Source organism: Equus quagga, chromosome 1, assembly GCF_021613505.1.
Source record: "Equus quagga isolate Etosha38 chromosome 1, UCLA_HA_Equagga_1.0, whole genome shotgun sequence".
In the NCBI taxonomy this organism is placed as follows: Eukaryota; Metazoa; Chordata; class Mammalia; order Perissodactyla; family Equidae; genus Equus; species Equus quagga.
The window spans coordinates 88293768-88318847 of NC_060267.1; the positions used below are offsets into that span (position 1 = coordinate 88293768).

The 25080-nt window shown below is 50.3% G+C and overlaps 2 protein-coding genes across 22 annotated transcripts in view; one reads left to right on the forward strand and one right to left on the reverse strand.

Annotated features, from left to right (window-relative positions):
* Positions 1–25080, forward strand: part of RALGPS1 (Ral GEF with PH domain and SH3 binding motif 1) — a 271251-nt gene that overhangs the window by 122638 nt on the left and 123533 nt on the right. The gene's annotated exons all lie outside the window — the stretch shown is intronic.
* Positions 14504–25080, reverse strand: part of ANGPTL2 (angiopoietin like 2) — a 35099-nt gene continuing 24522 nt past the window's right edge. The window contains exons 3-5 of the mRNA XM_046686182.1: positions 20758–20951; positions 18703–18973; positions 14504–16317 (exon numbers count right to left, since the gene is read on the reverse strand). Of these exons, the coding sequence (XP_046542138.1) occupies positions 16118–16317; positions 18703–18973; positions 20758–20951 (665 nt within the window). The 3' untranslated portion in view covers positions 14504–16117. The remainder of the gene's footprint in view (positions 16318–18702; positions 18974–20757; positions 20952–25080) is intronic.

The window sequence follows — 25080 nt, forward strand, 5'->3', positions numbered from 1 at the left end:
CAATTTTTAATTGGCAGCAGTTTTTCTTAATAATATATAAAATAATGGTGCATCTTATGATAGATATCCTAGATTTGATGAAATACGGAATTTCTGCTTTTGTCTTTTGTAATTCATTTCTCCTGCTTTTCTTAAGTTGTTTTGTTATCTCCATTAACTGCTGCAGTTGAATTATTGGGTGATTTGTGTATATCTTGTTCTTTCCACTTTTTGGGGGGACTAGTCAAGGGTGTTCGTTTTCCTCCAATTGCTGCTTTTGTTGTATCCTACATGTTTTGATGTATAGTGTTCTCAGTGATATTCTTGAAATGTTCTGTAATTGTAGTTTCAATTTTTATTTTATCCAAGTATTATTTAAGGTAGTGGTTTTTTAATTTTCAAGGGCTTGAGGTTTTTACTTTTTTTTAAAAAATGGCTTTATTGAGATGCAATTCATAGATCATCCATTCAAAGTATACAATTCAGTGATTCTTAGTATGTTCAGAGTTGTGCAACCATCAGCACAGTCAATTTTAGAACATTTTTATCACCCTGAACAGAAACCCCACACCCATTAGTAGTCACTCCCTTTTCCTTCTAGCCACCTCCCTTCCGCCCCCAGCAACCACTAATCTCCTTTCTGTCTCCATAGATTTGCTTATTCTGTTCATTTCATAGAAATGAATCATACAATATGTGGGCTTTTATGAGTGGCTTCTTTCTCTTAGCGTCATGTTTTCAAAGTTCATCCATGTTGGAGCATGATCAGTACTTCATTCCTTATTGCCAAATAGTATTCCACTGTATGGGTACACTACGTTTTATTTATCCTTTCATCATTTAATGGATGTTTGAGTTGTTTCACTTTTTGGCTATTATGCATAACACCACTATAAATGGCTTTGGTTTTTAAAAACAGTCTTCTCTCTAATTTTTTTACACTGGTTTAGAATATGTGACATACACGCTTTCTAGGTTTTTTAAATGTTTGATATTTACCTTGTGGTTTAATATAATATCAGTTTTTGTAAATGTTTCATGGGTGCTGCAAAAGAATGTATAATCTCTCAAATTACTTTTTTAATTCCATTATAATATTCAAATGATTAATTTTTGACAACTTGGTCTATGAAGACAGAAACCTGTTAGAGTCCCGTTGCGTTTCTAATCCTTTTTGCCTTGCATCATTTAGCATACGGAAGTTTATAGCAGTCCTAAGTTCATTGTGAAGCGTCCCGTGCAAAATGATCTGGATACCATTTGTTTGTTTACTTTTACTTCTTTGTCTGATATTCTGTGAAATCTGTTTTATTTTTCATTTACATTCATTTTATAAATCTTTGACTATATTTTAGATTTTAATGCTTTAAATTGCTTTGTTTTTAGGCATGATCCTTGAAAACAGCGTAAGTTGGACCCACTATGAGAGACCTTGCCTTTTAGTAGGGGAGTAAAAGTCTTTCACTTTTGTATGGTCTTAAGCCATATTATTGAATTGAATATCATTCTATGCTTTCTTTTCTCATGTTTTCTTATCCTTTCCTTGTTGTCTTCTTACGGCTTGCTGTAAACTGCAGTGTCTTTCTGCTTGATGACTGGCAAATCCCCATCTCAGATCTACAGGTGGGGGCGTGTTGGTGTGCACAGCCCCCGGGCCCATTCCTGCTTTGCCCGAGGCTAATCAGTTGAAGGATGAGATCCGTGGTATTAGGGTGCGAGTAGCCCAGTGCAGTCCACTGGTTTGAGTAGCAGACATGCTCTGGGATCATTAAGGGTGGCCTCTTGTCTCTTATAAAATGATCATGAGAGCTGTTGTTTATTGTTTGCTTTCTCTGTGCCTGGCACTTTGCTAGACATTTTAATGCATTATCTCAATGAATGCTCAATAGCCCATTGAGTAAGCAGGCCTGAGAGGTTGCCTAGGGTCACATAACTGGAAAGTGGCAGAGCCAGGACTTGGCCCAGATAGTCTGGCTATAAGCCCTAAGCCTCTGACACTGTCCTGTCCCGACTCCCCACCTCCACTGTCCAGGTCATTATTTTCCTACTCCTCCCTTGCAGTTGCCACCTGTATGTCCTCTGCCATTTAGTACTTGTGGGTGGCCTCCATCGGGCACTGTATGAAGTGGGATGAATTATCTTACTCTTTCTTGTGACACTCTCTGTTCTTGGACCACAAAGCAGTGCTGTCTTTGGCTTCTGAGGGCGTTGGTCAGGGGTCTCAGTGAAAGGCAGACTGGACCAATACCATCTCCCTTTCTGACCTGTGTACCTTGTCATCAGACTAAGCAGATGCACCCAGATCCCTCACATTCAGATGAGTCCCCTCCTCAGACCACTGGCCAGAGGTCCCTTGTGCATCATCACGAAAGCCCTCATTAGGCCGTGGGACAAATCTGCACTTGCAGTGGACACGAAGCCTCCGCCGGCCTTGGGGCCCCTTGCCACTGAGTTTCTGGACAGATGCAGTCCTCCGGGTCCTTGATCACCTCGTCTCAGCTGCCTCTTCCTGGCAGGTGCTTCCCAAGAGGCTCCGTGTGGACCTCTGTTCTCCCGCAGGGCCCTCCTGCTCCTGCCTCCAAGCGAGCCCAGCTTAACTGCCGTGCTCCTATCCCTTCAGCCATAAGAGGATTTCCCTCTACCCCTAAACCAGTTGGATGGCATTTCTCATACTTGCATCAGAACCACTCCTGACATAAATAAGTCAGATTGAAGGAACAGAAGGTGACTCCAATGTGCCTTCTGTTCCCAGGATGGTGTGTTTGCCATGGGGGTGCTGTAGTTTCCTTAAAAAGAATGCAGCACGATCCCTTTCTGAGGCTCAGTGGGGCCATCCATCCTGAGGGCAGCTGGGGCTTTACCTGCACCCCTGATCGCACAGACAGACCTCACCCAAATCCGGGTTGTGGTGTCAGTACCGGATCCTCCCGAAAACCCAACCTGTCCCAGGGATGGATTTGTTTATCGGAAGAGGAATAGTTACATAATTCCTGGAAAGTACAATATAAAAAAAAATTGTCTGAAATCATTTCTCTTTGCCCTGGCAAAGTCCTCACTGTAGGTCTTTCCCTGGGGGAGGGAGTTATTTTCTGGGAGGGACTTCAGGTCAGCCCTTGATATTTCCAGCTGCTTTGTCGGTTCCACTGCTGGAGACCCTGAATGCTGCTTCAGCACTTACTTGCCTCTAAGAGCAAGTATGGGTTTTATTTTTGTAATGATTCTTTTAATCCTCTGTGGAAGGTTCTGTGCTAACTGGTTTCCTGGGACTATTCACGTGTGTGTCTCTTGCTCCATGTAAAGATACCCTCCCATAGTACTAGCAGTTGTTACTAACTGTGGGTGTCTATTCCAACTCCTTTCGATGCAAATTTCAGAGCCAGTTGGCTGCAGTTTGGTGCACTGAGTTTCTCGTGCAACATAATTTAAAAAACACTGAGGGAAAAACTTACTACATTTTAAAAATAAGACTCTCTTTGTCTCAAAAAGTTTCTTCCTATTTACTTCAAAGTGTAAAAATAGCAGTAGGAAATAGGTCAATTATTTGAAGCTTAATTTTATCTGATAGCGGCTCCTCATAAACCCTCAGTTCAGATTGAAGTGATAAAGCAGGCGGAGAGCTGTGAAGAATGGCCATCCCAGTTATTTCTAAATAGCTTTATTGACTTAGAAGGTGTTCAGTTTTCACTACCTATATTTCCCTCCAGGAAATAGCTAAATAAAATTCGGAATGTAATGGATTTTAAAAGGTTTCGAGACGATGCTAGAAGTGACTATAGGCAATGTGGAAAATTGTGATCTCTCAAGGAACAAGCATTAGGCATTCTGACAGTTCTAAATAGTAAGAGAACAGTTAGACATTCTTGGTAAATTTACCCAGACTTCTAATACATCAAGTAAAATTCTAGAACCTAAACTATTCCTTCAAATGAGCAAACCCTCCCATTTTTAAAAAGTAAGGCTTTATTTTCAAATATGAACTCTGAAGTTTAAAATAAAGGCAAGTTGTTTTTGAGTATAAAATAAACAGACCTAAACTGTTGGCTATCTAAAAGGACTTTCAAAAAGAAGTGTTTCCAGTGATGCCCCAAAGCCCCCAGAACAGCGAGGTGTGTGAGGGCCTTGTGCTCTGAGCCTGGGGGCAGCACGCACCAGGCCCTGGGCTAGATGGGTGGGTTCTTGCTGCTGGTTGTTAGACGATGGTTAGGCACTTTTGTTAGGTGAGGGACCAGTCACACACTATTTTTGCTCTCTTGGAGCTCACAGCCCAGATCTGATCACTGGCAGTAAGTAAGAAAGTAAACGTGAGCTGAACACTTTGAAGGGAAAGGCAAAGAAACAAATAAAGGGGGACCCAAACAAGTCTGGGGGACCAGGGAGGGTTTTCTGGAGGGAAGCCCTAAAAGATGAGTAAGCTGAGTGAAGAGGTGGGAGGTGAGCATGCTAGACAAAGACAGCAGCTTATGCAAGAGCCCTGAAGTGAGGAAAAACATGCTTGTTGAAAAAACTGGCTGGAGAGTAGAGAATGAGGGGGAGAGTGTCATGAGAAGCAGCTGGAGGGGAAGGGAGGGTGAGATCGCCTGGGGCCCAGACAGTGGGAGTGGGGCGCTCAGGCTCCGGCCCCCAAAGAGCAACAGGGATCCATGGAGGGTTTTAAGCAAGGGCACGAGTGGATTGGATTTGCATTAACACACATTGCCTTGCCCACAGCATGTGAGTGGCTTCGAGGAGGTCAGGCTGGAGGAGGGAATACTGGGTAGGGGACCATGCAGAAGCCTGGGGTGCATCACTGTGTTTCAGAAATTGCTACAGGGGGAGGGAAAGCCCTTTAAAAACAGTTCATTTTAGAGCAAAGACTTGGAAAGATGTGAAACAGTTGTCAGTGAGCATGTCCCTTATACCTGATGGAGACACACGGCATTTCCCTGTAGTCTGGCTTTGAGAATCACTGTGTGCATTAGAGCTGTGGGCACCCTTAAAGCAGAAGTGAAAGGGCAGGCACAGGTGCTCTCTTGATCTTCCTCCAGAAGGCAGGAGGGATTGAGCTGCTGGATGCCCGCAGCTCTTCTGCTTCCCAGAACATGGATCAGAGTGGCTGTTGCCCCTTTGGTGGGGGCCACCACCCTCCCAGGGCCAAGTCTGATCGCTCCCAAGCCAGGGTTACCACAGTGTGAGCCAGGTGACCCCAAGTTTGCCAACATTAATGCTAATCCTTTCCTTTAATGCCCAAGTGAAAAAATTCCATTCCACATGCAGGAAATCCGGCCTTTTTTTTTTTTAGTTCCCCACCCTACGTGTTTGCAAGGATCCCCAAAGAATACTCATTTGTTCCACAGGCCCATCCTGGTTGTTGCCTGGTGCCTCAGCCAGCTGCCTGGCCCCAAACCTCTGATCCCTCCCTCCTGCCTTTCCTAACCAGTCGTCTCTCCAGCTGGACCTGTGTGGAGCCAGACTCCTCCTTCCTTAGCTGGGGAAGCATAGCATAGGGATGGATAAGGGGATGTCAGTGCCATGAGAAAAGCTTAAGCTGGCATTCTGGAATGCCTGCTCCTGGAGCCCGTGGGTTGTGTCCTTTCTCTTCTTTGCAGCGGCCACATGCTGCAGGGGCCGACCTGTTGCCATCCCTCCCCTGGCCCAGGAGAGCCTTTGATCGAGTTCCCCTTTTCCCACATCCAGGCATCCACCCTCTTGGGGGCCTAGCAAGCAGGGAGAAGCTGCCCTCTGACCCGTCAAACATGCTTCTCAATCAGCAGAATAATCGCAAAGACACGACGCATCCCAAATGAAGGAAACCTTTTCCATTACGTATTTTCTAGGGTGATCAGCTGCAGATTGTCTTAAATCTCTTCCTTCCAGAAGAGAACTTTGCATTTACTTTTGCAATCTCAGGATTTGTTACCTTAAAATTCACATTTCTTGGGGACTCCACAGTCTTGCTCAATTTTTACAAAAAGCCAGTGGATGTTATTAAACTCCCCATTTTATGAATGAAAAAACCCACAATGTCTTATGACTTAGCAAACGTCATATGCCAGGTGCATACCAAGTTTAACTCAAGACCTCATGCTCTGGTTGGGGTTCCACCCAGCCTTAACTTATGCATCCTCTGTTTAATATCTCTGTCTCCATGGAGAGAAACAGTGTGGGAGGAAAACATGTTGGGGAGAGGTTTGTTTCCTGCATACTTTGCTGCCCAGAGCTGAGCACCTTGTCACGTTTGTCCCTTCTGGGGTACGGGGAGGACTTGTAGTCAACTTTTCTCTGGGTCAAGAATTTTTATCTGATCCCCCAAAAGGAGGTAAGAGCATAAACCCATTTTGTACAAGAGAAAGTGTTTTCATAGCAGGAATCTGTATATACTCATTGAGATGCCTGCTCCTCTTTGACCTTTGGTCTTTGGATTTTTAATTAGAAGCTAACAATCATGATAATAATGACAACTCATGTTTATTCTTTCACCATGTGACAGGCACTGCACTGAGCGCTTTACGTGCATTATCTCGCTGAATCCTCCTACCGCTCCTTCCTCTGAGGGAGGCACTATTTTTAACTTATTTCATAGCGCATAACAAGACTCATATTAAAGGTCTCACCACTAACTAGTGCCACTTACTAGTGGTGAGACCAGTGCTCAAACCCAGGTCTGACCCCAGTGCCCAACTGCTAACCTCAGAATATGCCCCATGTTCCCTCTAACAGGTCTTCACCCTCTGGGGCCACCAGGAGTGTGGGCCGGGGATAGGAATGTCTCCAGGGCCTCTCCTGAGTGGGACAGAGGCTCAAGATGGGAGACTGAGGGCTCTGCAGGGTCAGCTGCCATAAAGAAGAAAAGGGTTAGGAGTAGGGCAAGGACTAGTGAGCTTCTCCGTCCTCAAGACTAACCTGGGGCCATTGGGACATCTCCTTGCACTGTGCTGGAGGGAGAGAGTTAGGACCGTGGTCCTGGGAATCTGAAAGATTTCGTGTAGTAGATAGCTTGTAAGATGGCCCCCAGTGGTCCCTGCCCCCTGGTGTCTGTGTGCTTGTGTAATCCCTTCCCCTTGAGCATGGGCAGAAGGTGTTCACTTGCTTCTAACAAATAGAATGTGACGGAAATAATGAGACATCACTTCCGAGATTAGAGTACAAGAAGACTGTGCCTTCTACCTTGGGTGCTGGCTCTCACTTCCTCTCTCGGATCACACATCCTGGGGGAATCCAGCTGCCGTGTGTTTGACAGTCCTGTGGAGAGCCCCATGTGGCAAGGGATTGAGGCCTGCCAGTAGCCATGTAGGTGAGTTTGGAAGTAGATTCTGCCTAAGTGGAGCCCTCGAATGAGACCGCAGCCCCAGTCAGCAGCTTGACTGCAGTCTCATGAGACACCTTGAGCCAGAGGTACCCAGCTAAGACACACTCAAATTCCTGACCCACAGAAACTGCAAGATGATAGATGTTTATTGTTGTCAGCCTCTAAGTTTTGGGGTAAAGAGTCACACAGCAGTGGATAACTGGTTCAGTGCACAACCTTTATCACTATCCCACGTTTATTACCTTGTTGCCCCATCTGTATTGGGACACAATCAGCTGTAAAACTCAACACACAGAAAACTGTAAGATTGAATTCTAGGGCAGCAGGAAATGCTGGGTCCCTCTCAGAAGCTAACTTTGAGGGGAGGAAATCCTATTGGACAGAGGGGGTGGTTGCCACTTTGAGAGGTGGCAAATTCTTGCACCTCTGTAAGGAAGAAAGGTGCCTGAGAAGGGTCTAGAAAGTTACCCTCAGCAAGGCTGCCTGTATCATCCTCATAAGGTGTGTGCCGGGCGCTGGAGTGTGATGTGTCCAGATCTCCCGAGGTCCAGGAACGCCTGCTCAGGGGAGACAAGAAGATCTCCATTTTCTGTGGTCCCCTGGAAAGGCTGCACTCAAGAGTGGTGTTCAGCACCCACTCGTTCTTTTAGAAACTTTTTAAATTACAAAAGTAACACATTGTTTGTTGTAAAACTCATTCACACTAAAAAAGTCTATAATTAAAACGCAAAAATCCCCTTCTTCCTCTCCTACTCCCCAGAGGCAACAACTGTTAACAGTTGGTGTGTATCCTTCCAGGCATTTTAATCTACCTAGATGAATATCTGTGCACGTGGGGGCGTGTGAATAATATGTGCTTTTAAACCAAAATGGGAACATTTTATTCGTGTTGTTTTGCACCTTACTTTTGTTCCACTTAACGTGTCACAAATGTTGTTCAGTGACAGCAAATAGAGAACTCCTTCATTCTTTGCGGTGGCTCCATGGCGCCCAGCGTGGCTGAGCTGTTGAAGAGTGTGGAGATACGTGCTGGTTTGTTGAGCCGTGCGCCAGCTGACGCACACTCAGGTTGCTTGTGCTTTCCCCCTTTGACAGGTAGCGCAGAGGAGAACGTCTGCATCCGTGTCACCTTCACTCACCCGTCAGCCATTTCTGAGACACAGGGTGATGGTAGTGGAGTTGCAGGACTTTATTTTTGGTAGCTACTGCTGGAATGCCCTCTGGGAGGGTCACGGGTACACTTCCACCAACAAAGTGTGGGCATGCCTGTTTTCTCCCTTCTCACCAACACTGGGTGTTACCAATTGTTTTTCTTTAGGATAAAATGGTAGGTGAAAGATGGCATCTTGTTTTAATATACATTTCTCTACCCACCAATTCTCTGTGCTCTTGGCAGAGAAACACACTCCCTGCGCTCTCCTGGGCCCCGGGTGAGGCAGCCAGGCCTTCAGGCCTCCCACCCAACTGCTCAGCTGCCCTCTGCTCGTGCCTCTGTGTCCTGAATATCTGTCCTTAATCCATCTCCCTGTGTGCCCGGCACAACCCTGTGCCTCCCTGATCAATGAGAAAAGGCTGCCTCGCTGTTGGGTTCCCGTGGAGAGGAGGCTGACAGGATTCCGTGCCTGGGCACTCTTGCCTGGGCCTGGTCTGCATTCTGGGCTCCAAGGAGGCTGCCTGCTTCTGCTAATTCTTTCCCTGCTTTGAGATGACTAGGGCATTGGCTTCTGTTATCACATGACTCCAGAAGGGAATTCTAATTCCATTCCCTGTACATTAGCTACCCTTTCAGGCTCTGGGCCACGTCTGGCTCTGCTAAGGGTCAGGGCAAATGTGGCCTGTCCACCCTTGCCCAAGGAGCTCTCTTCTATCATGAGATGTCCCTCGGCATCAGGAGGGTATACGTGCTGAAGCAGGGGGAAGGGAGCACCCCTTGACCAGCCCATGGAGCCTGATAATACAACTGTCAACGAGCAGAGGATGGGGCAGCCAGATGGGCCGCCCACCCGGGAGGTGCCACATGTGGAAGTGCTTTGGGAAGGCGGCACAGATGGGAAGTATTATGTATGTCTGGGTTCCCATGTGTGGGCTGAGCTGGCCCAGGATGCCCAAGGTCAGCAGAGATCGAGACACTTGAATGGCTTGGTGATGGTTGGTACCAAGGCTTTGTGTTCACACGTAACAGAACCCCAGACTGGGGCTGGTTCAGGCCTGACGCTGGGATCTGGGAGAGACTAGGTAGGCAGGTCCCAGGTCCAAAGGCGTGGGAGATGGGAGACGAGCCGCCACAACAGGGACCCAGTTACAGACAATGTGAACCAGGACTTGGACCAAGTAGAAATGGTACATGAGGTGACAGCCAGACCAGCTGCAAGTGGGACACTAAGAGTGCCAAAAGGTGGGGCTGAGTCTGTAGTTCGTAGGACAAGCGGCTCTCTTGTTCTACAAGAGGAAGGAGAAAGGCAGGGCCAAGCAGCTTTCACCCTGACAAAGGGTTGGGAGCCCCAAGAAGCTGTGAAATGTTCTCCATCACAGCCCCCTAATATTCTGGGCCCGCTGCTCTGAGATAAATTGAGCAAACAGCCCAGGACTAGCTTCCTGACATCTGGGGACCTACTGTCCAGCCAGCTGCTTCCGCACAGGCAGGCTGGCTGGCTACCTCACATCCCCACGCCTACGGGCAGGAGGCTCCGTGCTGCCATGATCCTCAGATGTACTAGGGAGTGACGAGGGGGTGAGAGAAGAGCCTTAGTTGTTTTGTTTCATCCTTGGGGACAGTGATCTAATGCTACAGAAGCTCAAATCCTGAGTGTCCCAGGCTGCATGTTCTTGGGCAAGTCACTTACATCTGTAAGCCTGAATTTCTGTTATGTCGAAGGGAGGGTGCTTATAGAAGCACCCCATAGATGGCAGATGGTATGAGTGTTATCTAGAGCAAAATACTGCCAGGAAGACCCCCACAGTGGGACCATGTTGCCTCCTGCATCCATAGAGACTATTGAGAAACTCGATGTGTCCAGGAAGGGCAGGAGACCCCTGTCTGGGCACAGCCAGGTGTCATGTTTAGTGACCCAGCTGGGCCTGGAAGAGTTGGGTGTGCTTTCTCGGGTAGGGCAGGGGTCATCAGGGGCGGGGTTGGGGAATAGGACACAATCTAATGAGTAATGGGACAAAATCCACCTGGCTGGCAAAATATGGTCCCTGCAGAGGACGGGGACCAACAACAGCTAGATTGTAGTCTATATACCTTTCTGGATATAGACCCAGCACGTGGCCCCTCCTTCTTTGGGAACCTGGGAACTCCCCCCACCTCTCGTACAATGTTGAACTCCAGCAGCAGTGTTCATTCCACCCAGCTCTGCTCTGAGGCCAGAGTGGATAGGATTGAGGTGGATACCCACCCCACGTGGGCCAGTCGGGTCCTCTGGCCAGGGGCTGGCATTGGAACTGAGAGGTGCTTGAAGTCTTTGCTGGCACTCAGACCAGGACATATGAGCTCAGGAATTCTGTGCTGGGAAAAGCAAGTGGATGCACAATGAGAAACAGAGAAAGAAACTCTGCAAGCAAGGGAACAGGAAAAGAAAGGGAGAGAAGCTGAGGAAGCAGCTGCCCTGCCTCTTGAAGGCGTTCCAGGCAGTTTCTGGTTCCTGGCCCTCGTGAGGCCCAGCTGTGTCCCTGCTCATGGACTCTGGGAGATACCTCGTGTCCTTATGTAACCAGCTTATTAAATAAGCTGGACTCAATCAGGTGTAAGAGGAAACCAACTTTATTTTTTCCCCAGTGTCCTTTCCAGCCTACTCTGTGGACTAGTTCTTTTCCCAGTCAACGCTGAAAACTTAGCAGCCCCCTTAGTCTTTCTGCTCTTAGGCAGCCCCATCCTTTCTAACAGTCCTGCCACTGCAGACAGTCCAGTGTAGTAATCAGAAGTCTGGACTCTGAAAGCCCGGCCAGACTTGGAGGCCTGGGTGGGGGAGGGCGCACAAGTCAGCTCCTTCACCAGATCCCAGAGTCCTGCTGCCTGCCCGACTTGCCTGCTGAGGTCTGTGTCCCTTGGGGTTGGAATCGGGAGAGGGAGAAGCAAGGGGTAAGATTTGGCCATAAACCCGACCTTGTGCCCTATGGGTGTGCCAGATGCCCAAAGCGCCCTCATGTTGTCTTTTCTCCCTCTCTGCTGCTGCTGCCTCAGAATTTCCCTTCTGGGCCCCTCTGACTCAGCTGCCCTGATGGAGTAACGCTTCTCCTCCAGCTGACCACTTACAACTCCTTCCTTGGCTCCTGGGCCTCCTGCAATACTCCCACCCCGCCATCCAGGCTGCCCCCTAATTCCTAGGGAACCCATGTCCTTGCTTGCCATGCCCCCGTCGTGGGCTTGCCTTTTGCTTCCAGTGCAGTCCCATTTCCCACTGCTCTCTGCCTCAGGGCCATAGGCTGGAGGCATGAGCCAGACAGCATAGCTTGTGCTGGCCCACGCCAGACTCTTGGAACGATCCCTTGTGGTTCCTGTCACTTGATTTAGGGTGAAGGGGAGCACCCACCCTTCCTGCGGTGGTGGAGGAGCGTGTCATTCCTCCACCCCAGGGTATTTTTTCTGCAGTTTTACACAGGCTGCAGCTGGGCAGTCAGCTAATGCCGTGGGACCAATTTGGGGCCATCTGCCTTGCAGGGATGTCTTGCTCCTTGTTTTAGAATGTGGGACACTTGGCAGTTATTACTTTGGCCTTAGCCTTTGGAGTCTCAGATAAAACCAAGGCAGAAAGAGTGCCTGTTTAACATTTTGTTACACTTAAAATGTCCCCTTTTTTGCTTAATCCAGTTGTCTGGCTTTCTCTTACTATAATCAAGAGTCTTTACAGGACTGTAGGTAACAGATGAGGTGGTCCTGGGAGATCAGGAAACATCCCCTGAGCTCCCAAAAAGCATCTGTGGATTGGGAGCATCATAGACTCCCGTGACTACTGTTGTCAGTAATTCAGAGGTCTCTCTTTCAATCTTGCTCAAAATTGGCATGATTTGGGGAAAGGGGTCCTGTTCAATGTCAGTTGCTTGGAGAACATCACTGTCTTCCTGCCATGTTCCCCACACAAGCCCAGCAGGTGGGTGGGTGCCCTCCAGTGACCAAGGTATTGGCCCAAACTGGGACGTGGTGTTGTGGCTTAGGCAGGAGAAAGACCGGGTTTCACTGACTTCCTCTGGTTCTGCAGATGCACCCACCATGGAGACCTTAGTCACAGCAGGACTCCTATGACTGTAGGCCTCAAAAGGTCACTGGCTGGGATGGGGGAGGAGGAGTGGTAATCTGATCAGACCCCAGGGTCTTGACTGGCTGTGTTTGCTGGTGGGGGGAGCAACACACCGGGCACGAAGGCGCAGTGCCCTTGAACACAGCTCTCCCATCCCCTGTTCTCTTCTTTGATGCTGTTGGTTTGGTAAATTGACCAACCCCCCCCCCCCCCGCCCCCATTTTACTCCAAGGAGAGCTGGTTCCACATCTCTAATGGGCTTATTCCTTCCTCTCCTTCCATTTACCCAGGATGTGGTTTGACTAAGACTCAGGCTTGGGTGGGGGTTGGGAGAAAAGGAGGTCACGGCCTGCTTTTGTTTAGATCCCAACAGGTTTAGAAAAAGGGCTGCTTCATGTTGTCCAGCATGGCTTTCCAGAGCTCTCTGCTTTGGGGTTTGGACCCAAGAACAGTGACCAGTAAGGTTGGACCCTGTTTTCCTTTGCTGTCCATCCTTACGTCCCACACACTCCACTCCAGGTCTGTGCGGAGGGGTGGCTATGGCCTGGCTGAGGTTGAGATATTCTCACTTAATAATATCCGAATTCCACTGTGACCCCAACAGTTGTGACCCCAAGAACTGACTGGAGTTTGGGAGAAGGGAGTTGAGAACTCTTACTTGGCACCTGATACCCAGCACCTTCTGGACTAACCGCCGCCAGAGCATTTCTGCCAGGAGTCTGACTGTGAGCCTCATTTTCTCTTCTAGGGAGTAAGGAGAACAGTGTCTCCTTCACAGCGCTGCTGTGAGGGTTACGCAAGAAGATGTAAGTCCAATCCCAGCGCAAAGTAGGCTTCACTCAACGTTCTCTCCCCAACCACAGCTTTGCTAGAAAAAGCGCTCGTAGCAGTATTGCTCGGTCATTAAGAAGAGGGATTGCTGCGTCCAAGGGTATAAGTACATTTTAAATTCTGATCTGTAAATTGCTAAACAGCCCTTCAAAAGTATTGAATCCATTTATCCTTTCATGCCTAGTGCACGGAGTACGCATTTCTCCATTCCCTTCTCCGCGTGGAGACTGACATTTTTTCGTCTTTGCCAATCTGACAGGCGCCGTGTGATGGTTTATGCTTGATTTAATGCACTCTCTGCTTACTACTGAGGTTGGCATCTTTTCTTGTTTCTTGGACATTTGTGAGCCTTCTAGCGTGTTCGTGTACTTCACAAAGTTTTCTATCACAGTGTTTGTATCTTTCTTCTTAATTTGAAAGTGTTCTTGGTGTATCATTAATACTAACTCTGTATTTTTCTCTTGTTTGATACTTGCCTCTCAATGTTGGTCATATTTTACTTTGTTTTGCCTTTCGGAAGGCAGAAAATTCGGGGTTTTCTTTAGTCCTATCCCTTAGGCTTTGGCTTTATGGTTTTGGGAGTTCTTGTCATGCCTAGAGATGCCTCCCACTCACAGATTGATTTTACAGCAAGGCGGTTCTAGTAGATCGCGTGGAAGTCAGCTTGGAGAGGAGGTGGAGGCACAGGGCTCCTGGTCTGGTGGGAGCCTGTTGTTGTAGTCGAGGGGAGAGGAGACAGGCGCCTACACCCAGGCAGAGAAGAGGGCTTGCAGAGAGGGAGGGGTTGACCTTGGCGAGGGGGAGGGAGAAGTCCTTGTTTTTGACCTGAACAATTGAGTGGATGGTGCCATTTGGTGAAATGGGAGCAGACCTGGGGGGAAGGTGTTTCGGGTGTTGACCGCACTGCCTAGGAGGTGCTTCCAGGACATCCAGTGGAGACATCCCGCACACGGCTGGGTGTAAGGAGGCAGAGCTCCAGAAAGCTGTCGCGGCCTGAGGTACTGCCATGGGACTCCTGAGGGCATAGGTGGAAACCAAAGATAGGGAGAGTGGGATTTACGTGGTTTTAGTGTGTGTGTCCCTGGTGCTGAATCTCTTCCTGGTTTTACTTAAAGAGGCTCTGATACAAGAGGTCCCAGGAAGGCATTCTAAAACAATAACAGACAGTGTGGATACATCCAAATAGCACTGATGGCTTTTATTGCAGATTTGTGTCATTACAAGGATAACCTGGGAATATATTAAGAAAAAAACAAACCCTCCCTTTTATATACACAAAACATGCTACATGGTACATTTTGTGAGAATGCTGAGGTAATAGGCACACACGGACATGGACAGTACCAAGTGTTCCAACATCTCGCACACCCCAGCCCACACGCCCCCTGGGGAGGGTCTCACCTTCTGGACTCATCTCTTGTCCCTGCTTGGCAGTAGTCCTGGCAGTACTGAGTCTGACACTTTGTGGCCAACAGGACTCAGAAAGCCACCATGCTGCAATTCATCCACCAAGGGGTCCGGTGACCCCTGGTCGTTCAGTGACTCACAAGAAGTCGCCAGTTCTCATTTTTGTGGCTCCTGTTCTCCAGGGAAGTGTAGTTTGGGGATGAGATGCGGACTCTAGTCGGCCTGAGAGCATGGGACCTTTGGTCTGTAGCCATTTGTGGGCCCCAACGATCGGATGATGACTTCTTTTCAACTGAATATCTCCTGGGCAAGGTAGGTTATTATTTCTGTGAAGGTTAAAATGACACATAGGCTAAAGTGTGAATGGAAAATACAAAACTGAGAATACGTTATCTGTGCGGCCGGCAGTTAGCTTTTGGGCCTGGCCTTCCCTTTCCTGACCAGAAACCTAGAGCCCAGACTGTCTTCTACTCAGAGGCTGAGGAATCTTGCCTGGAAAGAAAGGACGGTGCAACAGAAAAGGTAAGAAGTAGGCAGGCAAGGAGCAGAGAAGAGCAGAAAAGTTGCCTCGAACCACAGCGAGGGCCCAGGACTGATCACAGGAGGCACTGACTGAGTTGAATTGAATGAACAAACAAGTGGATGGATGGATGGTGAAAAAGTCCTGAGAATGGGGAGAAGTACAGAAATGGAAAGTGAAGGGGATTTTGACATTTGATTAGGTGCGCAAAGGGGTTCTTAAGTGAGGAAGGAAACGCTGTGTGAGCAAATAGCATTGTAGACGTCCCTGGAAGAATCCAGGCACACGGATGCCAAGGGTTCTTTGGATTGGAGCTACACAGTCTGTGATCTGCTCTTAGACTCAGGGAGCACAACATGCATGAAATGCTTTTCTCCTAAGAGCAAAGCTGTCGTTAACAGCTTCAACATCTGAGAATTGAGAATATGTGTATTTAGGTATATAAGGCAACCCTGTATATGTATCTAGATATATGACGTATGGTATATATCTAAATGCATATATATGTGGTATACACACAAGTGCACAAGGTCGGCTCATACACGTGTATATTATGAAGGTATTTTGCAGTTGTATTTTTATTGTAAGGGCTTAATTTATTTAAAGAAAGACTTATCTGCGGTCCTGTCCTGTCTGGAAAAGTGATGGGCTGTCTGGCGTGAAGTGGAGTAGTAGGGACAGAGAATACTGTATCGATTTAGTTCCGTTATCTGCCGCGGTGACTTGGGAAGACAGAATGCAACGTCCTGGGCCTCCCGGCCCCAGGGTGCACTGGCGAGGAGTTGCTCTTTGTGCCGGGGCCGGTGTGCCGGGGCGGGCTCCTGGCGATGGCCACGAGAGGTCAGGAGGGGAGCTGGCTTAGTGGAAGGTGTTGGGGTTGGGCCGGATCATCATCACCACTTTCTTGAGCGAGTAGGAGCCTCCTCGGAACTCAGCCCAGTAGACTCCATCCTGGTAGCGGCTCCGGTAATGGCCCCCACGGTACCAGACCCCGTTGAGGTTGGAGTGGGCGCAGGCGTTGTACCACCAGCCTCCCTTCTGGTAGTGAGCACAGTTTCCTGCAGGAGAGAAGGGAGTGAGAAGGTCTCAGGGAGGAGGCAGTTTTACCTGTGTCCTCCATCTGCTCGGGGACTTCAGCAGGACCCTCTCTAGGGGGCCTCTGGAACAAGAAGTGCTTGAGAGGTGGACCAGGCTTCAGACCTGCCCAGACGTGCCTGACTAAGGAGCTGTGTGACCTTGCTGAGCCACTGAATTCAGGATAAAGGCATTGCCTCCTGCCCAGGACTGCTGTGCGAATTGAATGAGGGCACATATTCGAGCCCTTGGCCCAGGATGTGGTGCAGAGGAAGCGCCTGGGGAGGAGTCCACCTCGTAGGTTTGAATAGAAAATGGAACTGACCTGAGGTGGCAGGGAGAGGGCCAAAGGGTTTTTCTTAGGAATTTTTTTAAGATCAAGAGTCTTTGACGAATGACAAAGGAAGTGTTTAAGATGAAATGCTCCTCTATTCCTCCCCAGCCTGTATTCCAGCCAAATATGTTTTTCTTATTATTTCACACAAGAAAGATATTTTCGTAAAACATTTGGCGCTATCACATCGTGCTGTTTCGCTGCCAGGGACACACAGTTCGGAATGGCAGTAAAAGTGCGGGCAAGGTGCGAGCCCGCCTGCGGGACATCGCCCTTCCCAGGAAGGAGGAGGAGCCTCTGTTCGCTCGGGCTGCTCTTAGTTAAAGGGGGGTCCCCAGTTTCCTGATCAGGCCTAGGAAGGGGACCTCCGCCTCGGGGAAGGGCTGCCTCAGTCAAGTTTGTGGGCTGGGAGGCCCAATGGGGCAGGTGGCCCTGCTCCCGCCGAGGCCTTGGGATGAGGTGAGGAGGCAGCAGGCTGAGGGGAGACTCAGCCCCAGGCACCCTGTAGTCCCCGCAGCCCAGGCTGTCCCAGAGTTTTTCTCGAGCTCCTCTGGGCTGTGATGCGAGGCCACAAGGACCAAGTGGCAGTGTTGGATGTGGAGGGTACATCAGCCAGCTTCCCATCTGCGGGTGGAGGCCCCCATAAGCTTGCCCTGCACGCCTCCAGGGACAAGGAGCTCACTTCCTCACCGTCCACAGAACATGCTGCTGGACGGGCCTGATGGTTGGGGTGCTAGAACAGTCTTCTCCCAGCTCTCCAGGAGGACCCCAGGAAATGCTGTAGCAGCCCCCGTGTCCCCAGAGTCAGACTAACTTTGAGGGTCAGCTTCCTGCCCTGATCTTCTGGAGGCCTCGGCAGCCCTCACCTAAGACGACACTAACTCCTCAGGGACCCCTCAGCAAGGTCCATTTAGTGCCTGTGACAGGGAGAGTGTGTGCGTGTCCCCAGTGTTGTGAGAACAGTCTGCTGGAGTGTGGCTGCCGTGGGCACCTGGAGTGAGGACCTCCCTCTCCGTATGTAGGTGGCAGGGCTTGCCTGAAGTGCCGGTCGTTCCTGAGACGCCCCTCGGAGGGGAGGGAGTGGCCTTCAGACCAGGACTAAATCGGGAGCTGGGGCAGGAGGGGCCAGGTCTGCCCAGGAGACCAGACAGCCTTGGCCTCGAGGTGGGGTCGGCCTCAGGGAGGAGCTAGGCCTCTCTGACTTTGCCAGCTTGTTAGGGCCCAGAGGCCGTCATCTCAAGAAACTGGGTGTGGGGCCTTGGGAGGCATGAGCTGTGGGGGGTTATTGTCTGGGTTTAGGGCTGGACTGTATCTGTGCTTATAATTTTCTGTTTTCTCCCTTGTTTTTTATTTGATGAAGACTTCTTAGTAAAGGCTTGGATTTGAGGCATGTGAATTTGGACAAATCACTTAATCTCTCCTATCTCGTTTCCTCTTAAGAGCTCACTTACAGCGCTGCGTTAACAGTGCATGACAATAATGGTAATCACAGGGAGAGCCCGCGACATGGAGCCCTACCAGCCAAGTCCCCGACCAAGCGAGGCAGGTCTGTGCTCTCTGACCTTCTCACCACCCTGCCAGGCAGATTGTCGTCGTTTCCAGCTGTGGAAACTGAGGCCCAGAGAGACTAAGCAGCTTGCCCAAGGACACATGGCTGGTAGAGGTGGGGCCGGCACTGTTACCCAGGGTGTATGGCCCAGAGCCCATGGAGTTATGTAGCCTTGACCTGGTGCCCCAGGCAGAGGTGATACACATGTGCAGCCCAGCACGATGTCTGGCTTGGCCCAGAGTGGCCCTCAAAGGTGTAATTTATATACCTCTTTACCTTTCTCTTTCTGTAAGTGCCATTCTGACCCAGCTTTGCGAAGGGGATCTGTGGGCAGTGGCTAGAGGAGTGGACCTTCAGGGGGTGGGAACAGGGTCAGGCAGCTAGACCCTGGGATCTTCCTGTTTTCAGGCCCTGCAGTCAGGGGCTCTGGCTTTGGCTGGCCTCTTTTCCGTGCCCTGCCCCTGGGTTTGACTCCACTGCTCCTACCTGTGTAGACATCATGGTCTCTGTCCAGGGTGGTGAACTGCTTGCCGTTGTGCCAGGTGAAGGAGTCACCAGCGTTGCCGTGGTAGCGCCCCAGCCGCAGCTTATAATACTCGCTCTCAGGCTCCAGGCGGAAGCTGGCATATTCTGCGAAGACCTTGCGGCCAGACCAGTCCTCCATGGTCACCAGCAGTTTGTAGTTGCCTTGGTTTGTCAGCCAATAAATGTTCTCCAGGCCCAGCCAGTACTCGCCGTCAATGTTCCCAAACCCTTGCTGGGGAAAACACGGAAGAGCATTAGAGGAATATGCAGTGCCGTCAGCCAGCAGGGCTTGGCTGCTGGATGCTCAGCCCCGGACAGAGGGGCCCAGAGACATCAGAGCACAAGGCAGGCCTGGGTTCGAATCCCTCCTCCCCCACTTGGCGGGGACTTGATGGGTCAGTTTGCCTGTCTGAGCCTCAATCATGCATCATTCAAGACTGTTTAGAGGGTGCCTGCTGCGTGCTGGGCGTTGTGTGAATGTGGGGGGCACTGTTACCTTCTCTGCAGGGTTGCCGTGGGGACACATGTAATATGGTAAATGGAGCGCCCAGCACGCAGTAGGTGTGCGACAGGAGTTCCTTGGACAAATCCCTTACCTTCTCTGGGCTTCAGTTTCCTTCTCTGGGGATGGGCTGTGTGTGTGGGTCCCATGAAACTCTAAAGCACCAGACAGGTGTGAGCTGTGACAACTGTCTGGCTCCCTCCTATGTCTGAAGTCCAGTCATTTTGTTATTGTTTGCACATGTAGTTTTTGGGAGTCATCAGCTGAGCAGCGACCACTGAAGTCTTGAAAATGGATGGATTCGTTAAGAATAAGAGCAGCCAGTATTTAGCGAGCAGTTGTGGTGTACCGTTATGGCACTGTTATCAGGACTTCACATAGGTTATTTTATTAACCCTCATGCCAACCCTGAGAGCTAGGTACTGTTACTATCCTCCCTAGAATGGGTGAATTGAGGCCCAGAGAGGTGAGCCAGGATCTGACCCAAGAACCCGGGCTTCACCGCTTGCTCTACTGCCTCTAAGCAAGAGAACATGGAAAGGAGGAGGGAAGGGTTACGGGGCAAATCTTCAGGAGCCTCTCAATTAGGAGGCCGAGGAGAGAAAGAAGAAAGCAAAGACCCAGGCTAGTCAGGAGGTGGGCTGGAGGGCAACCAGGACAGGAAGGGTCGCACAGCAGAGCCTCGTGCAGAAGGCGTCCTGGCCAAGGGAGTTTGAAGTCTTTGCAGGTGTCAGAGGCCTGGCTTCCAGTCCCCACTCTGCCACTTCCCAGCTGTGCAACCCTGGGGAGATATTTCACTTTTTCATCTGTACACTGGGTATCCCTCCTAGGGTTGAAGTGAGATTAAATGAGGTCGTGAACGGAAGCCCTCAGTGTGGCACCTGGCGTGTGGCAGGCCCTTGGGGAACTGAGCTGCTCTCGTGTCCTTCCTACCACCTCTTTGTTCAAAAGAGGGAGGGAGGTGTGCGGCTGAGCCCTAGCAGCCTTTCCTACTATAAGGATGAGCATTCAGCTCCCTGGGCATTGGAGCCCAGGGCACGAGCCCTGGAATTAGGACCCAAATATCCCTGCAGTTCTCATAATAGGCCCTTTGGGAGATTCTCCCAGGGCCTGGGGGCCTTGGGACTTCTCCCTTCTAGGCTGTGATAACAGGTCTTCCCCCAAGGAAGCCCCAGCTGGGAGTAAGATGCTCCCCACACTCGGGCCAGGGTGCAGGACCACCCCACACCAGCATATCTAAATTGTCTCCCCGTCTGTGGGGCTTCTGTAGTCTGGACTCCTGACTTGTGTCCTCAGCAGGCAGTGCCTGGCAGGGAAGGAGCTGCTGGTCCTCACCATCCTTGGTGGGTTTGCAAAAATGGCCCTGTTAGTGCCCTTCTCGCTCAGGTGTTTGCTGTTTGGGGCCGCCCAGGCCCTGACAGGTCAGCGCGCACCTGCCCTCTGAGTGGCTCTTGTATTGGCCTCTTGGGGTGGGCTGGTTGCCTGTGGGCAGCAGACTGCCCAGCAGCTCTCACCTTGTATGTCTCCCAGTTCCGGAAGAAGTTGACGGAGCCATCCAGGCGCCTCTGGATGACGGTCCAACCCCCAGGGTCGTGTCTCTGGTCGCACCACACTTGCATGAGGCGGTTGGTGTTCTCTGGCTTCACCAGGTAGATGGAGCTGGTGTCGTGGCCATCCTCCAGGGCCTGCAGGCAGTCTCTCCACGGGCCTGGGGACAGAGGTGCACACGTCACAGACCTCCCTGCCTCCTGGCCACGAGTCACTTCTCCCCCCACCCCTCAACCCTGGCAGCACCCCAAGCACCCACAACCCCTGGCTGGTCCCCAGCTGGGAGCCACAGGCCTGCAGTGTGAGGGAACTGATTTTGGTTTTGCAAGTTTGAGAAATAATGATATAAAGACAAGAGCCCAGGGCTGGGGGTCAGGATGCCTGGGTTCCAAGGCCACTTCCCCCCCCACCCCCAACTCCCTCACGGTGTGACTTGGGCAGGCTTCATTATCTCTCCAAGCCTGCAGTTTCCCTGGCTTGTAGAAGGGAGACCATATTTACCTCGTTCGAGGTTGTAAGGGTCGCTGGGATCATTTATTTGTATGGAGTTCCTGCAGTGACTTTTTTCTTTTAAGTTGGTTATATTGGCAAAAAGAGACGTGTGCCTGCCGAGTGCAGCAGCATTCCTCAGCACGGTGCGGGCCCGCGGCTGTGCCTCAGGCAGTGAGGTGGGTCCTCTGTGCTTCCTGAGTACTGTGGGCTGAATCAGTCGGCTGGCGCCACCTCAATTCGGACTCCGTGATTGCCTTGTTAGGGACAGGGCTTGGTGACAATTGCTGCAGTTTTTAGTAAATGAACTTCCACGGATTCACAGGGGCCCAAGCAGTGCCCAGAGTTTGGCTGTGTAGCCAGAGATTTCAGGATATTTCTGGGATTCAGACACATCTTTGGGCGGGTGGGGAGGGGGCAAGTTCCCTTTCGGCTCCAGCCGTGTGTGTTTCAAAGGAAGCTCACTGAGGGTCCAATGCTCGGAGCTCACACGTTGGGGTGGTTCTGTAGGCAGGTCCATGAACTTAAAGGATGGCCCCTGGGACACACTCCAGTCCCCGGCTCTCGTCTGAAACTGAGACCAGAGGGCTTCTGTGGTCCTCTGTGACTTCGCTGCACTTTGACTGCTGGTCACAAGGAGTGGGTGTTGCTGGCAGTCTGAAGAGCTCCCGTAGGTCTTGCACCACCCCCACCCCCACCTCGCCTGGTGGTTTCCTGTGTTTGGATGTGGTCACTTCAGCGAGAAGGTACAAACTCGAGTCACCAAGATCCAAAGAAGCTGGGTTCCTCAGAAGGTTTCAAGACCTAGCCATTGAACTACGTATTTTAAAATGAGTAAAATCACCACACTTTGCTTCAGCTTCTCTTCAAAATGTTCCCCAAACTGTGAATGGTTAAGATCAAAAGTGCTAAGAAAATTCTGTCTTGTTCTTTCTATTAATTTGTATGTTTACGCGACAAGTATTGAGTGAGTCCCAGCCCTGGCAGCTAGCGTGCTGTGCAGCCAAAGCCCGGGGCGGGGTGGGCGCCGCGCTGATGCGCAGCAGGGGAGGTGCTGACCTCGCCAGCCTCCTCTCCACGGGAGTTCCTGTGGCGGCCTGTCCTTTCCCTTCTGCGTGTGGGCAGGCATCGGTGGCAGGTGTAGTCAGCTTCTCTGTGTAGATCAAACCTCTCGAACGCCTTCCTGGCTGGTGGTTGGGCTTAACTAGCCCACACGTGATGGTTAAACAGGGACAGTTTGGGCCTTTTGGACTTCATTAGACATCTCAGGTGGGCTTTTTCTGAGACCTTGCGGCTGTGTTTGAGCATCCCCATCTGGAACTTCATGGGAGGACAGGAACTGTCTGGCTCACCCCACTGTCCCCACTGCCCAAGACACCACTGAGAAAAAAGGTCGGCGTGGGTGCTTACAGCTGACAGTCAACCAGGGGTTCCGCCTCCGTCCTTCAGGGAGAGTCTTCTCGCCCATTTGCCAGTTCACCAGCCCGCTTCCCCCCAGGGGATGGGGCAGGACCCCAAGCACCCACCAGTAGCAGATGTGGCACAAGCAGCTGCTTCCTTCTTTGCCTTGTGCCTCTTCCGTCCTGGGAAGGGGAGGCCCGACCTCCAGAAAGAGCATTCATGAAGGAGAAAAAGGTTTTGGTTGTGTTCGGCCCACAGCCCCAGGGACTCAGGCAGAGAATGGGAGTCTGTCCCCGACAGCTGGAGCAGAGCATGCTGCGGGCGTGGGAGGCCTCCCAGCTCTCTACCGAGTCAGAGGCCCAGGAGAGGCCGCTTGATGCGAATGCTGGTGATGGAAGATCCCCCAGAAGCCTGCAGAAAAACACCCACTGAAAACAAGCCGCCAGACCTCTGACTGCAGAGCCACCACGGGGCTCCTGTGGAGTTCTCAGACGGAAGGAAGGTGCCATGCGGGGAGATTGGAGGCCAGAGGGGAGTGGAAGGTCAGCCTCACGGCTCCCAGCCTGAGGTGCTTGTGTGGGTGCCATCAATGCTTTCAGCTTTCCCTTTGACATTTGTGCAAAGGGCTCTTTTTAAAAGGGAAGCGCTTAAAAATGTTTGGGGTCACCAGTCCCTTTAAGAATTGGGGGGAAGCTCTAGACCTCTATTCAGAAAAATGCACAGACTCACACAGTTTTGCTTATAATTTCAGAAGGCTAATGGACCCCCAAACCCCAGGTTATGAACCCCTAGCTCCAAGAGAGTAGTAGTAATAATATCGCTAGCCAGCATGTACTGAGCGTTTACTATGGGCCCGTCCGTGTACTTACACACCCCCTCCTCCTGACACTCCTACAAGGTGGGTAGTCGTCTCCCCATTTTACACATGAGCAAACTGGAGACTGGTGGGTGACACCCCTGAGGTCCCATGGCTGGTAAGGGGCAGACCTGGTATCCGAACCCAGGTGGTCTGGGTGGTCCAGAGCACACACTCTGAAGCTCTCCCCTTTTTCCCCAACCAGAGTGAACGCAAGGGTCGGGGGCCCAGGCTGACTCATCTTTGTGTCCCTAGCACTATTTTTAATCATTGCCACTGGGCCAGGTTAAAAAAATTAAAATTTACACTTCTTCCTTGTCGAGGTGTTATACCTTTTTTGTCTTCATTGATTTGTTTTTCTTCTATGCTTACCTTTTTGTGTCCTTTACCCCCTTTTCAACTATTTTAGTGTCTTTTATGATGTAGAAGAAATTTTCGTCTCCTTTTTTTTAAAGGCAAATCTGGCAGTTCTTTCCTTTAAGGCTTTTAGATACGCCATGCTTTCTAGAATCATGGAGTGGGTATGAAATGGTATACAAGTGGTTAGTATTTTCTGCTGTTAGAAAACAAATCTCGCTATGTCTCCTGCGCCCGCACTGGGCAAGGTGCTTTGCATCATGCCTGTTAGCTTCCATCAGGAACCACCTTCCCCAACCGTGCTCCCTCAGAAACCCTTGCAGAGCTCTAGCAAACCTCCTGCATTCACACACTTTCCCTTTTCTTACGTTAAGGCACCCGTGGGAAAGGTCAGAAACTTAAATGATGGATGAAAATTAATCAGGAGAAACTTAGCATTGAAAAGTTGGCAGCAGTAAAATGATCAAGTAGCAGGAAATGGCAGCAGTGAGATTATTATGTGGCTCTGTTAAAGTGGTTGAGTCAAAACGTCCTACTCGGATGAGAAGTCTGTAACTGTTATGTATATAGTGTCATTGTGGAGGGCAGGCGACATGTCTGACTTTGATCGAGGAATCTATGGAAGAAGTATGGGGCTGGGGACAGGACCCCAAACTGAGAGTCTGGAGCCCTCAGCTCAAATGTTGGTGGCCTCACCTCCTCACAGTGTGACTTTGAGCAGGTCCTCATTGAGCCTCAGTTTCTTCTTCTGTAAACGGGGGGAAAGACCCTGCCTGTTCTGGGGGTCCCACCCACACAGGAGCACCCACCTGGCCGAACAGGGCCCCACCAGGGAGGCTTCTCTCTTTTTCTTTCCTTTGATGGATGAAAGCTGATAGTTTCGAAGTTGTCCACTCCCCACTGTCTACCCTGTCACAAACAAGTTACTGTATTTGCTTTTGAGTTTCCAAGACTAAATGTAAGATTGTTTACTGATAGATGTTTTCCACAAAGGCATATTTTGAAAGTCAGAACTTGAGTGGAGAGGCCACAAAGATATATGTTGAAATGGAGAATGGAAATCTTTTTTGTCAATGAAACTGCATTTGCAGTGTGCAGAGGGCAGAGCCCTCCCTTTGGAACAGTGCGAAGTGCCCAGGCCCTATTTCACTTGGCTCCCCTTCTGAAAGGGCAGCTCTGCCCGGCG